The following is a 17,961-nucleotide window of genomic DNA, read 5'->3' on the forward strand; positions in this document are numbered from 1 at the left end:
ACCCTCTCAAACGCTGACACAGTTGTTCTATTCCCTCTGCACTCTGGGGATCACAGTGGCTCCTGGAGCTCCCATTGGGGCACTGAGAGTCTACACCATCCCTAGCCTAAGGTACTGCCTTAAAAGTATAAAGGATTCTCTTATTAATGCCTAATATAAACATCTAGATTATAAAGCCATCAATGATGGAGAATTAATTATGCATTCTGATGTTAACCTTGCTTCACTGACACCAGGTTATTTTCCCCTTATATTCCAAGGAACTATAAAGAACAAGCCCCCTGTTATCAGAAAATTAATTCACATGAACTTTATTGCTGATGTGCTTTTACAGTAAAGTAACAGGGAATCCTTACCAATTTGTTCATGTTTGAAACCCATGATGTTTCTAAACTTTTTTCACATTTCACAGTGCCTGACTGGGTATTTTCTGCTAACCATTACACAATCCATAAACTCCTTATGCATCAGTTGAAGTTCCTGATTACAACATTGACTGGCATATTGTAAGTGTGTAAATAATTAAAAAAAAACAAAACAAAAAAACCCCCACTCCATTTATAAGAATTACAGATATAAGAGTCAACCGTATATAGTGATCAAAACTGCTAGGACAAAATCATTCCTATACTAACCATGTTAAAATACTCAGCTTGTAAGACTCAAGCAATCCCTTTATAAGAATAATTTTGGGGAAAACTGACTACATGTAATATGATTCTCAAGCAAGTGCAATGACATGCAATAAGCCAATAAAGCTGTTTTAAATTTAAATTTGATTACATCCTGTGTTATTAGGCACGTAGTGAATATAAGTACTGTATAATCCCTGTAGAAAAAACAAGTTGTGCTGTTTATATGTGAGTCGACATGGTACGAAAAAGAAAGATGTTTTCTGCAGATGAAAAATGCAACCTCTGGAGTCCTACAACAGTCTTCCCAAGACCAGCTGAAGAGATGCAGCTCAGAAATTGGGCATTCCACAACCCATATTGTCTCAGATTCTCAAAGACAGAGAGAGCATCATACAAAATGAAGGAGACATAAAAAGAATGTGGTCAGGCAAGACACCTATGTTCAAGGTGGCACTTTTAAAGTGGATCAGAAATGCCAGAGAGAGAAATGCCCCTTAAGACCATTGGTGATGCAGAAAGCAGAAGAACTGGTGGTGGCCCTTCTTGTTACCAACCTCAAGGCCAGCACTGCATGGTTTGAGCCCTTGAAAAAACAAGAGGGAATAGTTTTTAAGAAAATGCACGGAGAAACCAAAGATGCACACATTAGGTCAAATGAAGAATGGTTAGAAAACAAGTGGGCTGAAATGAGACATGACTTCACTGAAGAAGACATTTGGAATGCAGATGAAATTGGAATTTACTTCTGAGCCTTACCTGATGGCACTCTCACCTTTAAATCAGACAATAAAAAAGGAGGAAAAAAATCTAGAGAAAGAATTACTGCTCTGTTCATATGTTCCATGACTGGTAAGAAAAAGTACTGTTTCATCATTAGGAAAAGTCAAAGCCCATGGTGTTTTAAAAATGTGAGACATCTTCCAGTCTGGTACACTCCCACTGCATCTGTCTGGATGATGGGGTATTTTTGAAGTGAGTGACTGAAGGACTAGGAAAGGAGAAAGATTTTGCTACTTGTGGACAAATGCACAGACCACCCGATGGAAGGTGTAGCAATGAGGAATATCCAACTTGGATTCCTCCCAAAGAACACAACTTCTATCTTTCAGCCATGTGATCAGAATTGTCAGAGCTGCCAAAGTGTACTTTCACAAGCAAGGGCCTTGCACAGTTTTGCACTCCATTGATGAAGAGAACAACAGAGCTACTGCTGTGGACATGGCCCAGAAGATGAGTCTTTTAAATGCTATTCTAATGCTTGCAAATGCCTGATCTGATGTTGATGCTTCAACAATCCAGAATTACTGGAAAAAAGGAGGTCTGGTCATAGCACCCAGGGAGGAACCAATTGTTGCTAAACCACCAAAAGAACTCAATGTACACAAATTTGAAGAGTGGACAGACATCAGTGACAATGCTTTTCTTATGCAACCTGTCTCTGGTGAGGATATTGTGACTGAGATCAGAGACCAATTCGAAGTGAAACCCGAAAACGATGCAGAAGTGGCCTCTGATTATGATGAGGTAATTGTCCCATCCTTGCCCCAAATGAAGAATATGATGAAAACTTTGATAAATGGCCTATTGTACAGGGGCTTCAATGATTTTAATTTTCTACTTAGCCTTGAAAAGGTGGTTAGCAATGTTGTGGATTGTGCAATGATCAAGGGAATACTGGAGAAGTTTGTAATCAAACAGTGACTGTGCCACTATACTGTGCATTCAGAATGTCAGACATGCCACTCTGGTGACAGATGGTGCTACTCCGAAATAAATATTAATGAGAATAAATACTGTTAAAAAGTCCATTTTGTTGTTTTACATTTAAATTTATGCTATAAAAGTCAGTGTAATTCACTTTCATATGTTATGTTAGTTGCAGTTTATTTGAGAGATTTTAAATATTTGTATCTTTGGATCTTTACCTTAAAAGGGATATAGTTCCGCTAACTTATATGTTGTATAAAATTGTAACATGCTGCACAGTATTAATAATTGCCTTGAATAAAAGCACCAGCTAAATGATTGGACAATAATAAAATAATAATAATAATCACTCAGTTAGAATATTGGTATGGTTTTGTTCCATGTTGGATATGTTTAAAGTCTAAAGAATTTAGTATGGTAAATGAGACGTTTCTCAATTGCATAAAAAAAGCCAGTTGTTTAAAATATAATGGTTGACTTCATTCATTCTTTGCAATTCTGCTAGTAAGAATCAACCGCTTATAAGAATCAAATCACCTGGGACGGATGTCCTTATAAAAGGAGTGCACTGTAAAATTCAGTGGGAATGATTAGTTTTCACAGACTCATATCAGTGGCTACAGAACCCCACCCATCCACTTCTGAAATAGGCCCATAATCCCTAGTTGAGTTACGGACACCTTCAAATTTGAATTAAAGACTTCAAGTTACAGAAAATCCACCATTTATTCTATGTCAAACCAGCAAGTGAAAGGAAGCTGTAGTGTTTTTTTGTACAATGATGATTTAAATTAACATAAATGTAGAGATTTCTGCAATGAATCTTTATGTTTTCATAACTCTTTATAATATCCTACATCCTTTCACTTAATCACCTTTTAATAACCAAAAATTAATCTATATCAGAAGAAGATTCCTAAATGATCTTCCGGAGAGTGGCAAACCAAAAGGAGAAAATCTTATTCACTACATGCTCAGGAAATATACAAGGGCCATATTCTGGCTGCCATACATACACAAAAACAATGTGGGCTGAAGAAGTCTGTGGGTTAGAAATCTGTCTGCCCTGCTTTATTGCTTCCAAAATCTGAGAAGTGGGTTGTCTGTAGATCCACCTCTACCTGCAACAGTAGCTAGAGGGTCTAGAGACAGGGTCAGGGTCAGATTCTCAACCTATGGATGCACCAAGGTGTGGGCGTGTGCCAGGGGATAATGCTCCCGTAGGATATCCGGAGTACCGCTCAACTTGGGGGCTGTGCAGAGGGAGCTGGGGGTTGGATGGGGGGAGAGGCAGCCATGGGGACGTGGACACCAGAGGAAACAGCTTACAGGGGCTCCCCTGCTCTATCCCCTGCTCTGCTCCCCAGCTCTGCCCTGCCCGCAGTAGCATAGGGCCTCCCAGGCCACCCATTTTTCTCCTATGCTCTTCTCTCCAGGTAAGCCAGGGCTGCTTCATCTCCTGCTGTGCTCTCTTCTTTAGCAAAAGCACCCCTTACAGTATCCCAGAGATCCCCCTCTATCCCCATGCACCCGCCATCTCAGCGCTGTCTGCAGTATCCTGGGGCTCCCCTCCATTCCCATCCACCAGCACTGCACTGCACTGCACTGCAAAATCCCAGGGGCTCTCCTCCATCCCCATCCACCCCATCCACCCACCTCAACCCAGCCCTGTTCTGTCCCTGGGACTCCCTCCATACCCCTAACCTGACTCAGCCCAAACCTACAACAAAGGGCTCCCTCCCTCCCCATCTCCCCTCCCTGAGCCACCCCAGCCCTACCCTATCCCAGGGGCTCCCCTCCATCCCAACCTAGCTGGGATTGAGAGTATCCTGAATATCACATAGGCAAGCTTGCCTAGGTGGCTATGTAGATCAGCATATCCAAGGGGACTGTCTGTGACTCCATGTTAAGGCTGTTATAGTGCTTGAGGAGTTTGCGCTTGATACTGCTGGTAAAATCTAATTGTAGAACATTCAAACAATTTGGGGCTTGTGCCCTGTTTCTCACAGTCTGCCCTGAGGTTGGCACTTCTGATCATGAGCCACTCCAGACAGCTTGACAAAGTCAATGGAAGTTTATCTGAGTAGGTCTTGAGTTAAGATGGCAGGATTTGACCTTGAAGTGAGATGGATATTTTAACATTTGGGAGAAAATAGAACACAGTGTTAATTTAGGGCCAAATTCTACAGTATTTAGTCAGATACAATCAGCTGCTGAATCAATGAGAGTTTTGAAAGAATAGGACTGCAAGATTTGGTCCTAAATGTAATAATTCAGAGCACATGAGGAGTTAGATATTATATGCTATAAAAGTCTGTGGCCTGATTGTGATAGGAGCTGAACACACTGGCCTGATTCTCAGCAGGTGGAAATTGGCATAGTTCCATTAAAGTTAAATGAGCTATGCTGATTTCTTCCGGCTAAGGATTTAGTCCATTATTGGCTTCAGTAGGTGTGCCTCACCCCTCAGAATGTGAGATTCATATAGATTTAAGGGAAAGAAAGAAAGAAAGAAAGAAAGAAAGGCTTCACTGATTATTTTCCTTAAACGAACATTTATAAAGGAGTTTTAGCAGCTGAAGAGAAAATCACAGTAAATATTTGTCCTTCTACCAGTCTGGAGTGAGAAAAACAAACAGAGCCATAACGAGAACACTCAGGCTGCCCAACTACTTATCAACTATAACATATATAACAAAACTCCCCTTTCTTTACAGCAATTGACTTGGTCTTGTAAAACTATTTTAACACACTCAGCTTTCACCCTCTTTGGACCATAATTATTTACTACCTAATAAATTATCAACAGTTATCAAGTTTGTTTTCCAATACATTTAGCCTTGATAACTGCTAAAAACAATAATACTTCAATTCACAGTGCATTTGAAAGAGATCACTTAGGAATATCATGAAGTGGTCCTCATTAAAGAGTTTGAATAGAATGCCTTACGGCCCATTTACAAAGAGATAAAGACACTTAATTATCCAGCTGCAGTATAATTCTGTAAGTTTCTGCCTGAGACAGCACATTTGTGAGTAACTAGCCATTCACTGAGAACTGAAGGATATTTTCACAAACGGTTACAAGAGAGAGAAAGCCACAGGCTTTGTTTAATACCTTCAGTGTCCATATTCCTTTAATTGATTATCACTTTTTTCTACACAGACACCCTAATTTTTGTGAATTTTTGTGACCGAACCATGCTATTTACACAAAGGAATGTTTCGTTAACAAGGCAATGGGTGATGCTGTCAGTGTTGTTAGTTGTTTCATGTATGTTAATATTCCAAGTAATGCCTTCAGCATGAGTGAATAATACTGTTTTCACAAGATCTGAGCGAGAGAGAGATTAGATATCAGCTTATATGTTCCTTTGAGACTGGACAGGTAATTGATTTCAGAATCATCAGTTAGCTGAAATGAAAAGATAAAACTATTAAACTATTTCTGCTCCAAGACTAATAAATATTGACCACTAGCTGTCACATTATGCAAGTTAGTAGAGGTACAACTGAAATCCTGGCTTGTCAAGTAAGTCACTGACAGAAATACTCAATATTGTACATCTTAGCTACTTTATTTCATTACTATTTCATGATAGATCATGATACTTAACTACGCTGCTTTGTTATATCTGACTATAGTTCATAATTTGGGAAGAAAGTTTGCCCACACCTGAGAGGCTGTAAAGTGTTTTTATTTGTAGCTATTATTATTTATCCTAATTTATATTGTTATTTTTTTTAAATATACAAAGCAAGAAGCAACGATCAGAACCGTCTAGGCTCCTCTTACAAATACCAATACAATAAATCAAAAAGGAAACAGTAGTCCTATACTATAGCATCCAATACCAGAAAACCAGGAAACACACACACACATACACACAGAAAGGCTAAATTATACCTATAGAATCCTGACTAAGACTCTAAGACTAAGGCTGTGATCATGCAATGGACTCCATGTGGGCTGATCTCGACATCCCCATGGAACTCATCCAAGTCAGTAGGGCTCCACACAGGCAGAGGAGTTTAGCTGAATGGCTCTCATTGTGAAATCCAGGTCTACATTTTGCACAGTTTTCAGATTAGGAATACTATAAACTTTGGAAATTTTATGTGAAAAACTCATTACAATTTATTTAGAAGGTGATCTTTTTATTTCTCTTTTTTTTAACCAAAGGGTACTTTTTTTTTTTTTAAACATCAGACTCCAGACATGTTTTCTTTTTTGGAAATGTAATTTTTTAAAGAGCTAATGCTTCAGATGTTGTTTCTTAAGGCCCTTTAACATCCATTTATTTTTTTAAAAACGTATAACCAATTATCTAAAGATTATGTGCCTCTTAAAAGAACTGAAAGTAGAGCAGAGGGCAGCTTTTATGCTCCTCACACACACACTATGCATCCAAAAGTAATTTGCTTGTAACTTTGGGGCTCAATGTCAGGCTTAAAGATAAAACAGCTAATGTGGCATGCAGGATGGCTTGGACCCAGGAACTGAAGTCAGAAGACAGAGTATGTTCCTAACTCTGGCACTAAGCCACTGTGTGACTTTGGTAAGTCACTTAACTTTTCTGATCTTTAATTTCCTCACCTGTATTTTAAAAAAGGGTGAGATGGGCTAAAGCAATAAAACTTACCACTTTTGTAAAGTGCTTTGAAATTTATGGGTGAAGAGTGCCAAGTTTTCTTAATAATTGCAAAGTGTTATTTATTAATAGTAATAACAATTGTTAGTTAAACGTTTATGAAAAAATTATGTCAATTTGTTTCCTAGCACTGCTAATCTTCCTCCCAGCTTCAATCAAAGTAGTCTTATAGATGTCAGTGAATCAGGCAAGAGATTTATTTTGTTTCTCCCAAAAAAGAATGATGTTCCTGGATGCATTCCGTGCTACAGGTCCCTGTCTAGCTGGCAAAGCTTCAGCTGTGCCGCAAAACAAAAAACTTTGGCTCAGTGGTGTTCAGGTTGGGCTGGGCAGGGCAGGGCAGTGGAGTCAACAGTTTAATGAGAGGAAAGAAATAACTAGGGAAATGGTGCTAGCCAGAGAAGAAAGTATTTAAACCTACTTTTTCTTTTTAAAAAGGGTTTTCAGAAGAACACAAATGTTCTTGTCTATGTCATTCAATCCATTTCCTTTTCTATTCTGACCATATTAACTACAACAACTCTCAGATAATTTTATTTCAGAAATACTGGCATCAATTTACTATAACAAATGTGCCTTTATAAATGTAGCTTTGATATTAGGATTGAAAATAACATTTTGTGTCACCTGAGTCCAGCTAACTGTTCTGAATGGGATCTTTCTATACCACTGGCTCATGCTATCTATGCTCTTTTTTTGAAGTCTTCTAGAGAAATGGGCCAATAGCTCTGTTGGTGTAACTCTACTTATGTCAGTGGAGTTATGCCAGCCAAAAATTCAGCCCTGTGTCTGTTGTAACCTTTAGGTCACTTCCTTGAAGTTTTAGTTCATTTCCCACCCTCTTCATCTTACACTAAAGTTACATCACACTACTGAAGGCAGAGGAAAAAATAACTATTTACAGTTTGGGGTTTTGAATAAATGAATAAATTGTCTTTTTTTAAATGTATCCTATTAAAATAAAGATTTGCTCCTACTTCATTGTCTTGCATAATTTGGTAAGAGCTGAAAACTACTCATAGCCCAGGAGACTTGTGATTTTTAGAAACCTAAATATCTTACCCACTCACTGAATGATTTATTTCATGAACTCAATAAGCACTTCTAGGGAGGTAAATTCCTAGCATATGTGTGTATTGTTTTGAGACTTAAGCCTAACTTTTTGTCAACAATCAAGAGGAAGCTAATGCCTCATTTCTCTCTTGTTAGGAGTCCACAAAACCAGACATTAGTGAACAAACTTTCTTTCCTATTGTATTAGTCCTCTGAAACAGGCAGCTTTAGACCAAACATTTTAACAAACTGTATTATTATGTAGTCTGATAGACAAAAGAAAAAACAACAGGAAAAACGAATAACCACACCGATAAAGAACGGTACTGGTTCTTTGCGTGTTTTTAGACTCCCTTTCAAGTGGTGGGGGGAAGGGATAGGCCAGCTATCATAGTTTAAATTTGTTTATAATATGCAAATTAAATTAATATTATAGGCAGAGTACAATAATAGACTACTTTTTGCTAGGCAAGGATTTTCTATTGCTTTCTCTTGGGACAAATCCTATAATATAGTAGTCAGTCAAAACTCTGTTTGAAGTTAAAGGGGACATTTGACTGGGTGCGAATTGGAGCATTTTGCCTTTATACATAAATTCTGATTGAAGCACCATGATCTCTCAATTACTGCCTTGGGTTGGCCTTGTAGCTATTGGAGATAAGGAAATTATCTGTTGCATATTTTTGTCCGTGGGGGTAATCCCTGAAAAGTCCTCTTAGAATCCTCCATATCTCTGTGTTGTGAGAGACCATGGGTCTAGGAATGGGGTTGTAGAATGAGTCAGTCTGTCTATTTAGCACTGCATATTATTTTCACAGGCAGATTTTCAGATGTGGAAATTCAGGGAATCAATCCAAAACATCGTTCACTGCTAGCCAGACTTGCCCCCATTGGAAGACACAGGAGTGGGCATCTGAACACCCTCATTTTTACAACACTCCTGTTCCCCTTCACTTCCCTTTCCTCTCTGTTTTAGAGCCATTCTGAAATATTTGCAACATTAGCGATGATTGGGGGGGACAAGGGTGGCGGGGGGGCAGAGGAAGCGGGGAGAAGTCACATTTTCACTCTTCTTTCAACCTCCTTAAAACGTTAGGAGCTGATATTACCTTCCCACAGAAAAGCCCAGAGAAGAGGAAGAGTTCTTTTAAAACTTGATCAGTGTTAAATTACCATTCTACCACCACATTCCCTCTCTAGGGAATGATGACATTCTGGGTGGGCTGGGAGGGAAAAGATTCCAGAGCAGCCACGCCTACCTCTCTCTTCCCCCTTCCTCTGAATACCAAAGGAGTTGTCTGTCCCCTGCCAATCCAATCAAACATCCCCACACTGAGACAGGGAGGGAGCATTTGCTGGAATATCTATGAGGAAAACTAGTCCATCCATGCTTTGCTAGACCTCTTCCTCCCACTCAGCAGCCTTGCTGTCACTGGCTTTCCCTCTCCATATAGGCAATACCTCCTTCTCCAGTGGAATGGAAGCTGATCTTGCTGACATTAACTCATGTATGAATTTCATCAGAAATTCACCAGACCCTCAAACCATGTGACGTACAACCACTGCTCCAATTCCTCCTCATCTTTACCTCTGGAAGGGGCTTTTGCAGTCTTGAGGATATATCTTTGTCCCCAGTAAATTTGGGGGCCTTTGTCCCTACATTCCTTTTCCTTTGATCCTCTCTGCATTGTGGGTGGGAGGAAAGCCTCGGGCCCTTATACATGGCTGGATTTGGAAATGATTTAATCCTTAATAAGTTCCCTTAAAATTCCACAATGCACAGCAGTTTCTTAACAGGAAGGCTATTTTTTGAAAGTCTTGTTATTTTAGATATGAGCTGGTGCCAAGTTTCCCACTGCTACATAAAAAAATGATTAAAAAATCTATGTGACAACTCTGTTAGCCATAAATACTGGCCATTGGAGATGTCCAGGTCTCTGTGGTATAATGTATATTTGTCCTGTCCATAGGTTTTCTGATGTAGTAGAAAATATATTTTTACAGCTTAGCATAAACTAAAGCCCTAGAACTGATCACACTGGCACACTGAGGTGGGTGGTTTTGGAATTCAAACTCAGAATTGGTTGGAAAATTTACAGGTGGCCCCTGTCTCAAAAGTAGTCTGTAGCAAAACCAGAGATCTGAACACCCCAGGTATTTGCGGGGTTTGAAATTCAATCTAGATCCAAATTTTGCAATGTAGGTTCACCTCTACTTTTAAAAATGATTATCAGTGTGACCTTTATTCCCCCTCTCTCATTTGCCTTGATACACAGAGAACTTTCAGAAATTTGCCCCCTGCCCCTTGGCTTACCAATGGCAGAAATATTGCTGTAGACCAAATGTAAGAATTGTTATCACCATATCATCTAACTTTGCTCACCCTGTTATCTAACCCATCTCAAGGTAAAACGACACACTGTTTGGTCAATGAGACACCTCCCATTGTTACTGTTTCTTGTGGAGCTGAGCCTCTGCCAGACCAATGGTAGAGAATGTTAGAAAATGCATCAGCCTATTTAAGTCAGGCTAATCAAATCAGCCTTCTCTTGGAAACATTATGTCACTACTGAAAATATCTCTTTCAAGGTGATCCTTGTAAGAACTATAGTGGCCACAAGCTTGCTTTCAGGTTAGAAAGGCAAAATACTGTAGCTTTAATACCCACAGAAAAAATAATATATTTATGTTTTGAAATTTCTGCTTCCTAACTCCAGGCACCCACACTGGAAAAGTATAGACCATGTGACTTGACAAAGGCCAAACAGGCAGGCAGTGAGATCTTATTCCCTTAGGGTCATATTGTCAAAGGTATTTAGGCATCTAGAGAAGCAGATAGGTACCTAGTGGGATTTTCAAAACCACCTGAAGAGGTTAGGCACTTTTGAAAATCTCATTAGGCACATATTTGCATCTTTGGGCGCGTGTATGTCTTCGAAAATCTGCCCCTCGGTGCCTTGTTTAATCAACTAGGCATGCTACCTCTGAAAGTGTTAAACTACCTTATTATGTGTGTCAAATTAAAGGGATTCTGTGACTGAGACTTTTGGGAGCTACTTTGAGGCTGGCTCTATTCAGGGGAAAGTCTGACCTACCTATAATTATGTTTACGGAATAACATATCCATGGGATAAATTTCCTTCTAATCCCAAGGATGGATAGTTAGTTAGTTCTTGTCCTGAAGTTTGAGGGTTTATATCCCTTGTTAATTCTCACCCTATCTAATTTTAGTGTGGACATTCTTGTTATAACTGCCTAATCATTTTTAAATCCTACTGAGGTCTTTGTCTCAATAATATCTAATGGCAGTGAGTTCCACAAGTTAATTAAGTACTTTCTTTTATCAGTGAAAAATGTATTGCCTTTTAATTTTATTAGATACACCCTTCTTTGTATTTTATGATAAGAGGTAAGAAGGGGGTGTCCAATTGTTCTTCCTTATACACAAGAGTTCTAAAGGAATTCAAATGCGAAATTGCAGATTTACTAACTGTGGTATGTAACCTATCATTTAAATCAGCTTCTGTACCAGATGACTGGAGGATACTAATGTGATGCCAATTTTTAAAAAAGGCTCCAGAGGCAATCTGGCAATTACAGGCCAGTAAGCCTAATTTCAGTACCAGGCAAATTGGTTGAAACTACTGTAAAGAACAGAATTATCAGACACATAGATGAACATGATTTGTTGGGGAAAGAGTCAACATGGTTTCTGTAAAGGGAAATCATGCCTCACCAATCTATTAGAATTCTTTGAGTGGGTCAACAAGCATGGGGACAAGGTGAACCAGTGGATATAGTGTACTTAGATTTTCAGAAGGCCTTTAACAAGGTCCCTCACTAAAGGCTCTTAAGCAAAGTAATGGAAATAAGAGGGAAGGCCCTCTCCTAGATCAGTACCTGGTTAAAGATAGGAAACAAAGGGTAGGAATAAATGGTCAGTTTACAGAATTGAGAGGGATAAATAGTGGTGTCCCCCAGGGGTCTGTACTGGGACCAATACTGTTCAAAATATTCATAAATGGTCTGGAAAAAGGGGTAAACAGTGAGGTGGTAAAATCTGCAGATGATACAAAACTACTCAAGACAGTGAAGTCCAAAGAAGACTATGAAGAGTTACAAAGGGATCTCAGAAAACTGTGTGACTGAGCAACAAAATGGCAGATGAAATTCAATATTGATAAATGCAAAGTAATGCGCATTGGAAAACATAGTTCCCACTATATATATAAAATGATGGGGTCTAAATTAGCTGTTACCACTCAAGAAAGAGATATTGGAGTTATGGTGGATAGTTCTCTGAAAACATCCATTCACTCTGCAGTGGCAGACAAAAAAGTTCACAGAATGTTTGGAATCCTTAGGAAAGGGATGGATAATCATACAGAAAATATCATATTGCCGCTTTATAAATCCATGCTTCACCCACATCTTGAATACTGCAGGCAGATCTGGTTGCCCCATCTCAAAAAAGATATACTGGAATTGGAAAAGGTACAGAAAAGGGCAGCAAAAATTATTAGGGTTATGGAAGAGCTTCCATATGAAGAGAGATTAAGAAAACTGGGATATTTCAGATTGGAAAAGAGACAACTAAGGGGGATGTGAGAGGTTTATAAAATCATGACTGGTGTGGTGAAAGTAAATAAGGACGTGTTATTTACTCATTCTTGAAACACAAGAACTAAGGGTCACCAAATGAAATTAATGGGCAGCAGGTTTAAAACAAACAAAAGGAAGTATTTCTTCACACAACACTCAATCGACCTGTGGAACTCTTTGCCAGAGGATGTTGTGAAGACTAAGACTATAACAGGATTCAAAAAAGAACTAGATAAGTTCATGGAAGGGAGGTCCATCAGTGGCTATTAGCCAGGATTCGCAAGGATGCAAAATTATGCTCTGACGTATCCGTAGCCCCTGTTTCCCAGAAGCTGGGAATGGGCGACGGGATGGATCACTTGATGTTTACCTGTTCTGTTCATTCCCTCTGAAGCACCTGGCATTGGCCACTATTGGAAGATAGGATACTAGACTAGATGGACCCAAGGGTCTGACCCAGTATGGCCATTCTTATGTTCTTACCATTCATTATTTTATATACCTATATCATGTCACCTTATTCATCTCCTCTTTTAACAAAATAGTCCTATATTTATACTGTCTCCTCGAACGGAAGTCTTTCCATGTATCTAATAATTTTTATTGCCCTATTCTGAACCATTTCCATTTCTTCAATATCCTTTATGAGATCAGATGACCTGAACTGAGCACAATATAAAAGATGTGGGCATACCATTAATTTGTAAATAATATTTTAATTGTCATTATCTATCACTCAGTAAATTCCTACCCTGACTTTATGTTTTGAATGCCAGTGCACAGATAGCAGATATTTGTATTTCACTGACTAAAGGATACCTCATATATTTTACCTGACTGGTTTGGGTTAAATTAGAGTAGTTCCAATTGTTCTTCCCAGCATGCATACATTATACTTGAAAAATTCTTCAGTATGTATGATAATTATTTTCACAAATTGATGCTGGTAATATTTTAAAAAATCAGTGTATATGTTAGTGTCCAAGATTGCTTTATAATGGTCTGGTGTTTCACGTTAACATTGTTATTTTACAAGCTTTTCTGTATTTTTTTTTAAGTTCTGAGAAACAATTTATTTCCTAAAAATTGTAAGTCAGATTTAAATTTACTGCAAACTGAGGCTCTTCTATGAAAGTACTCTATCTCTGTCTAAACTGATCTGATGTGCCAATCAGCATGGCATCCAAGCATGATTCTGAGTCAGTTACTAAACACAAAGAGATATGGGGGCGGAGGGGGGAGTCTAAAGTTAGGCTAATAAGACTACATTTAGGCAACATAAACAGCTTGAGTTTCAAAAGCACTGAGCATGTAATATTTCATAGAACTCAGTGGGCGTTGTTTGGTGCTGAGCACTTTTGAAAATTCTCTTATTCAGGTACATACATTTGGACCTGGGAGCCTAAGTTTGGACACCTTATTTTGAAAATCCTGGTTCAAAGTCTTTATAAGAACCAACTGATGTTTGAAATCTTCAAAAGTGAGAGGGAAAACATTTTATTTGAATCTAATTCAAGATGGCTAGCAAATCTGTTTTCAGTCTTTACAACAGCTTGCAGCTCATCTTTGTATGAAAATAATGTCTCTCTCACACTGATATTAATTTCAAAATGCTCCTGAGCACTGTTAAAACACCCTGAGCAAAACTCTGCCAGATTTCCTTGCCAGAAGACCATAAAACATATTAGAGGATTTGAACTGCATCAAACGCTGAACTATTGGTATGAGAGTGTACTGTTTAAAAAAAGATTTTTAATATAAGTTGCTGAAGAATTGTTTAGCATGGAATAAATCAAAGCAACAGAGAAAGGGAAAATTTAGAATGGACGTGAGAAAAAAGCCATCAATAAGGTCTGAATGTGAAAAAATCTTCTAAGGGAAGAAGTCAAATCTTATTCACTGGCCCTATTCACATACAAGCTACACAAGTTCTCTAGGAAACAAACTAGATGATTGGATCATCTAATAGATCTTTTTGACTCTTAGTTCTATCAGACTATGATAATGCAGGTGCCATGCTTTTTAACACCGGCCCATCCCTACATATGGAAATATGCACTGGTACAGTAATCAGTTATATTATTACAATTCACGTATGCTCTGGACTTTCTCTAGAATGCCATTTCTCAGCCTCACTTGCCTGTCCAGCTACTGGTCCATCTCCCTTCTTTCTTTCACCTCTAAATTCACTGACTGTGCTGTGTGCAACCTTACCTTGAGTGATTCTCCTCCAACTCCCTCCAGTCCTGGATTTTCTTGCCTAGGTTTTTGATGACCTCTTCCTAGCCAAATCACACATCCTTCATTTCAACCTCATCTTTGACTTCCCTGACATCTGCAATATCCCCTCTACAGTCCATACAGAACACACCTACTAAGATCATGTCCCTTACTCATTGTTCTGCTCATGTCACCTTCCTCTTGAATTCTCCCTAGAATTTCTCTTTGAATACATCTCCTCCTCCTTAGCAACTCTTGTCCTTGTGCTGTAAGACTCTGCTTACCCTATTTTCCTATGTGCCTTTTTCACACTGCCCCCCTCACCTCATGATACCAGCCTTTGAGAAACTGTTTGTCCACTTCTCCTACAACAACTCTATGCTTTCTTCCATGCTACTCTTGGAATGCATGGAATGCCTTTCCTGAGCTGGTCTGCAGGGCCACTCCCTCAGAGAATTAAAATATTAATTAAATTATTTAAATGAATTAAAATAACTCTTGAAGCAGAATTTTTTCTTGATACCTACAGGGATGTGTTGACTAATAATTGCAAGCTTGAGAAGCAACTAGAGATTGCCCTTCAAGATCCATACATCTAATAATAATATGTTTTTAAAAGTTTTATGAAGATGTAGCTAATTATAACCCTGATGTCTCTGGCTATATAGTCTACCCATTGCCTCTGCCATTTTTGTCTGCCTGGTTTGAACTGTCATGTCTTCAAAGCACTGCCCATTCCATCTTCCATGTTTGTTCAGTAACTACTACACTGAGGGTGAAACTGGAAACAAACAAATAATAAAAAAGATAATAGGAAAACAAACAAATATTTAGAAATTAGCCAAAAACCAAGAAGTTCTAAGGAGTCAGATCCTCAGTGGCTATATATTGGTGTTGCTAAGTCAAAGGAGCTATGCCAGTTTGCGCCAACTTAAGATGTGGCACAAGAATTCTATGTTATTACACAAAAAAATCCAACATACTTGTTGGCATCAGGTTCAATCTCAGCAATATCTCAAGATTTATCTGGGTTAAAATGTTCTCCTAAGCTACTTTGTCCTTGATTAGTGCAGAATGTCAGATTCTCTTTTCATTTTGGACCTAAAGAAGTAAATTTGACTCCTCCTGCTCCCTGTGGCACTCACCTAGTAAGAAATTTCTGAGACTGTTTAAGAAGTCACTCTCTTACCTCCTTCTTTGGAACAGAGATTGACAAGACTATGAACTGTGTCCATCAATTCCAGCTGTTGTTTCTGCAGGATGCTGTTATTGTTTGTTGCCTTGTTTAATTGCCTCTCTAGCTCCTGGATTATGTAGCTTTGGCGTAAGACTAAGCCTTGCAGGTTCTCTTTTTCCTCCTTCAAAGTATCCAACTCTTCTTTATGCCTTTCTTCCATTTCTAGTATTTTATGCTCAAGTAAACTTAAAAAAAAAAACAATAGCAGACAGTTAGGTTTAATATACACTGATACAGAAGCTGATATCTATTTTATCATTTGATTATATGCAGAATTAAGCACATGAATTACTTTTGCTTAAAAAAGGCAACAAACTTATAGCCATAACTCCATTCCATCTAGTACACAAACATAACTGACATCTAGGATCTCACTTTCTAAACTGTGCAAAGTATGTTATATGTGTAAGAGTACATGTGATTGCATTCCTAATTTGCACACCCACCTTAGGGAACTGCATGCACAAGTGGTCAGTTATGTGTCCAGCTAATACATAATTTGCTCATGTAGTTGTCCCTTTGGATAAGTACTTAAGTATACAAATTAGGCATGTAGTTCCACCTATATTATTTGCATGTGCAAAAAAGTCATAGAGTCAAGAGAGGGAGAAAAGATGAACAAGGTACTGAAGTTGACATTGTTGGAGGAGAGGACAGGGCAATGGGATAAGAAATGGGATCAGAGAGGCAGCCTGGAGCAGAATTGCGTAGGCCTGTGAAAGTGAGTGTAAGAAGGTAAAACTTGGGAACAAAGGAGAATCAGCAAAGGGATATGGAGCCAATAATAAAAATATCCAAATAACAGTTTAACAGATTCAGGAAAGCATCTTTGAAAAAATATAAGAGAAACACAAAATAATCCCCAGACTACTTGCACGTATTTTTATCGGGGTCTCACAGGGAGTCCTCCCATAAGCTTTGGCATGTTAGTAGTACATTATGTTTGCAGAGTCTCCTCTATTGCAATCAAAGGCTCTGATCCTACACAGACTTATGCACACCTTGTTCAGACCACTGCCTGACACTGTGACTTTGTTTCTTCATGTCACTGTGCTTCAGTGTACTCATCTAATAATTGTTGCACGTGAGACTGTATATGCTAAATATTAAGAGAGAAACAAAGAAGCGTAGTCTGCAGTCAGAATGACATGAAAGACACTCACATAATATTATTTAATTATTATATGAAATAATTAAGTGGAAGATTAGATTTACTGCCGTACCCTCAAAAATTTACACACATTTGTAGTGAAGAAAATGATGCTGAAAATGTACTGAAAAAGAGATAGTTTAATTGAGTTTGTCTAGCCATGCTAACAAAATATAAACTTGGAATAAGCAATCCAGTGCAAATAATTTCCAGATTATTAGAATGAAATGTATTACAGGACAACTATGGTTAAAAAAACCAATTATCAATTCAGTACTTTGTATAAACTTTTGTATAATTTTAATAAACTGTTGATTGATGTCAAAATTGTGATTCTCAACTTGTGGGATCCTGGGAGATTTTAAGTGGCTGGTGAAGATGGGAAAAGAAAATGTGCACAAGTGAGCGGTACCCACTTCCATATCATGAATGATATTCTATTTCCAAAAGATAAATGAGGAAGTTGGATTCCAATGTAGGATCCTTGTTCTGTCAAAATCTCTCATAAGGAACTCTCCTTGCATAATAAGAAACTGAAGAAGACATTGAACTCATATGGTAACCTGAGGACTTTTGAATCCTCATCATTTATATCTCCTCAATGGGCCTCTCAACTAGGAAAATATTGAGTAGAATTGTATAAAAATAACTGACTTGCGTTCATCAACTTTTATGGCTAATTTTAAAATAAATGCATACAAATGC

The 17,961-nt window shown here is 38.3% G+C and overlaps 1 protein-coding gene across 2 annotated transcripts in view; it reads right to left on the reverse strand.

Moving 5' to 3' along the window:
• The window catches only part of ANGPT1 (angiopoietin 1), a 349,961-nt gene that overhangs the window by 56,256 nt on the left and 275,744 nt on the right, over nucleotides 1-17,961 (reverse strand). For both annotated transcript variants that reach the window (XM_067537390.1, XM_067537389.1), the window contains one exon: nucleotides 16,059-16,291. In XM_067537390.1, coding sequence (XP_067393491.1) covers nucleotides 16,059-16,291 — 233 coding nt within the window. The remainder of the gene's footprint in view (nucleotides 1-16,058; nucleotides 16,292-17,961) is intronic.

The sequence above is a fragment of the Emydura macquarii genome, unplaced genomic scaffold, assembly GCF_026122565.2.
Source record: "Emydura macquarii macquarii isolate MOO-44397 ecotype Brisbane River unplaced genomic scaffold, CSIRO-AGI_Emac_v2 contig_383, whole genome shotgun sequence".
Classification (NCBI taxonomy): Eukaryota; Metazoa; Chordata; order Testudines; family Chelidae; genus Emydura; species Emydura macquarii.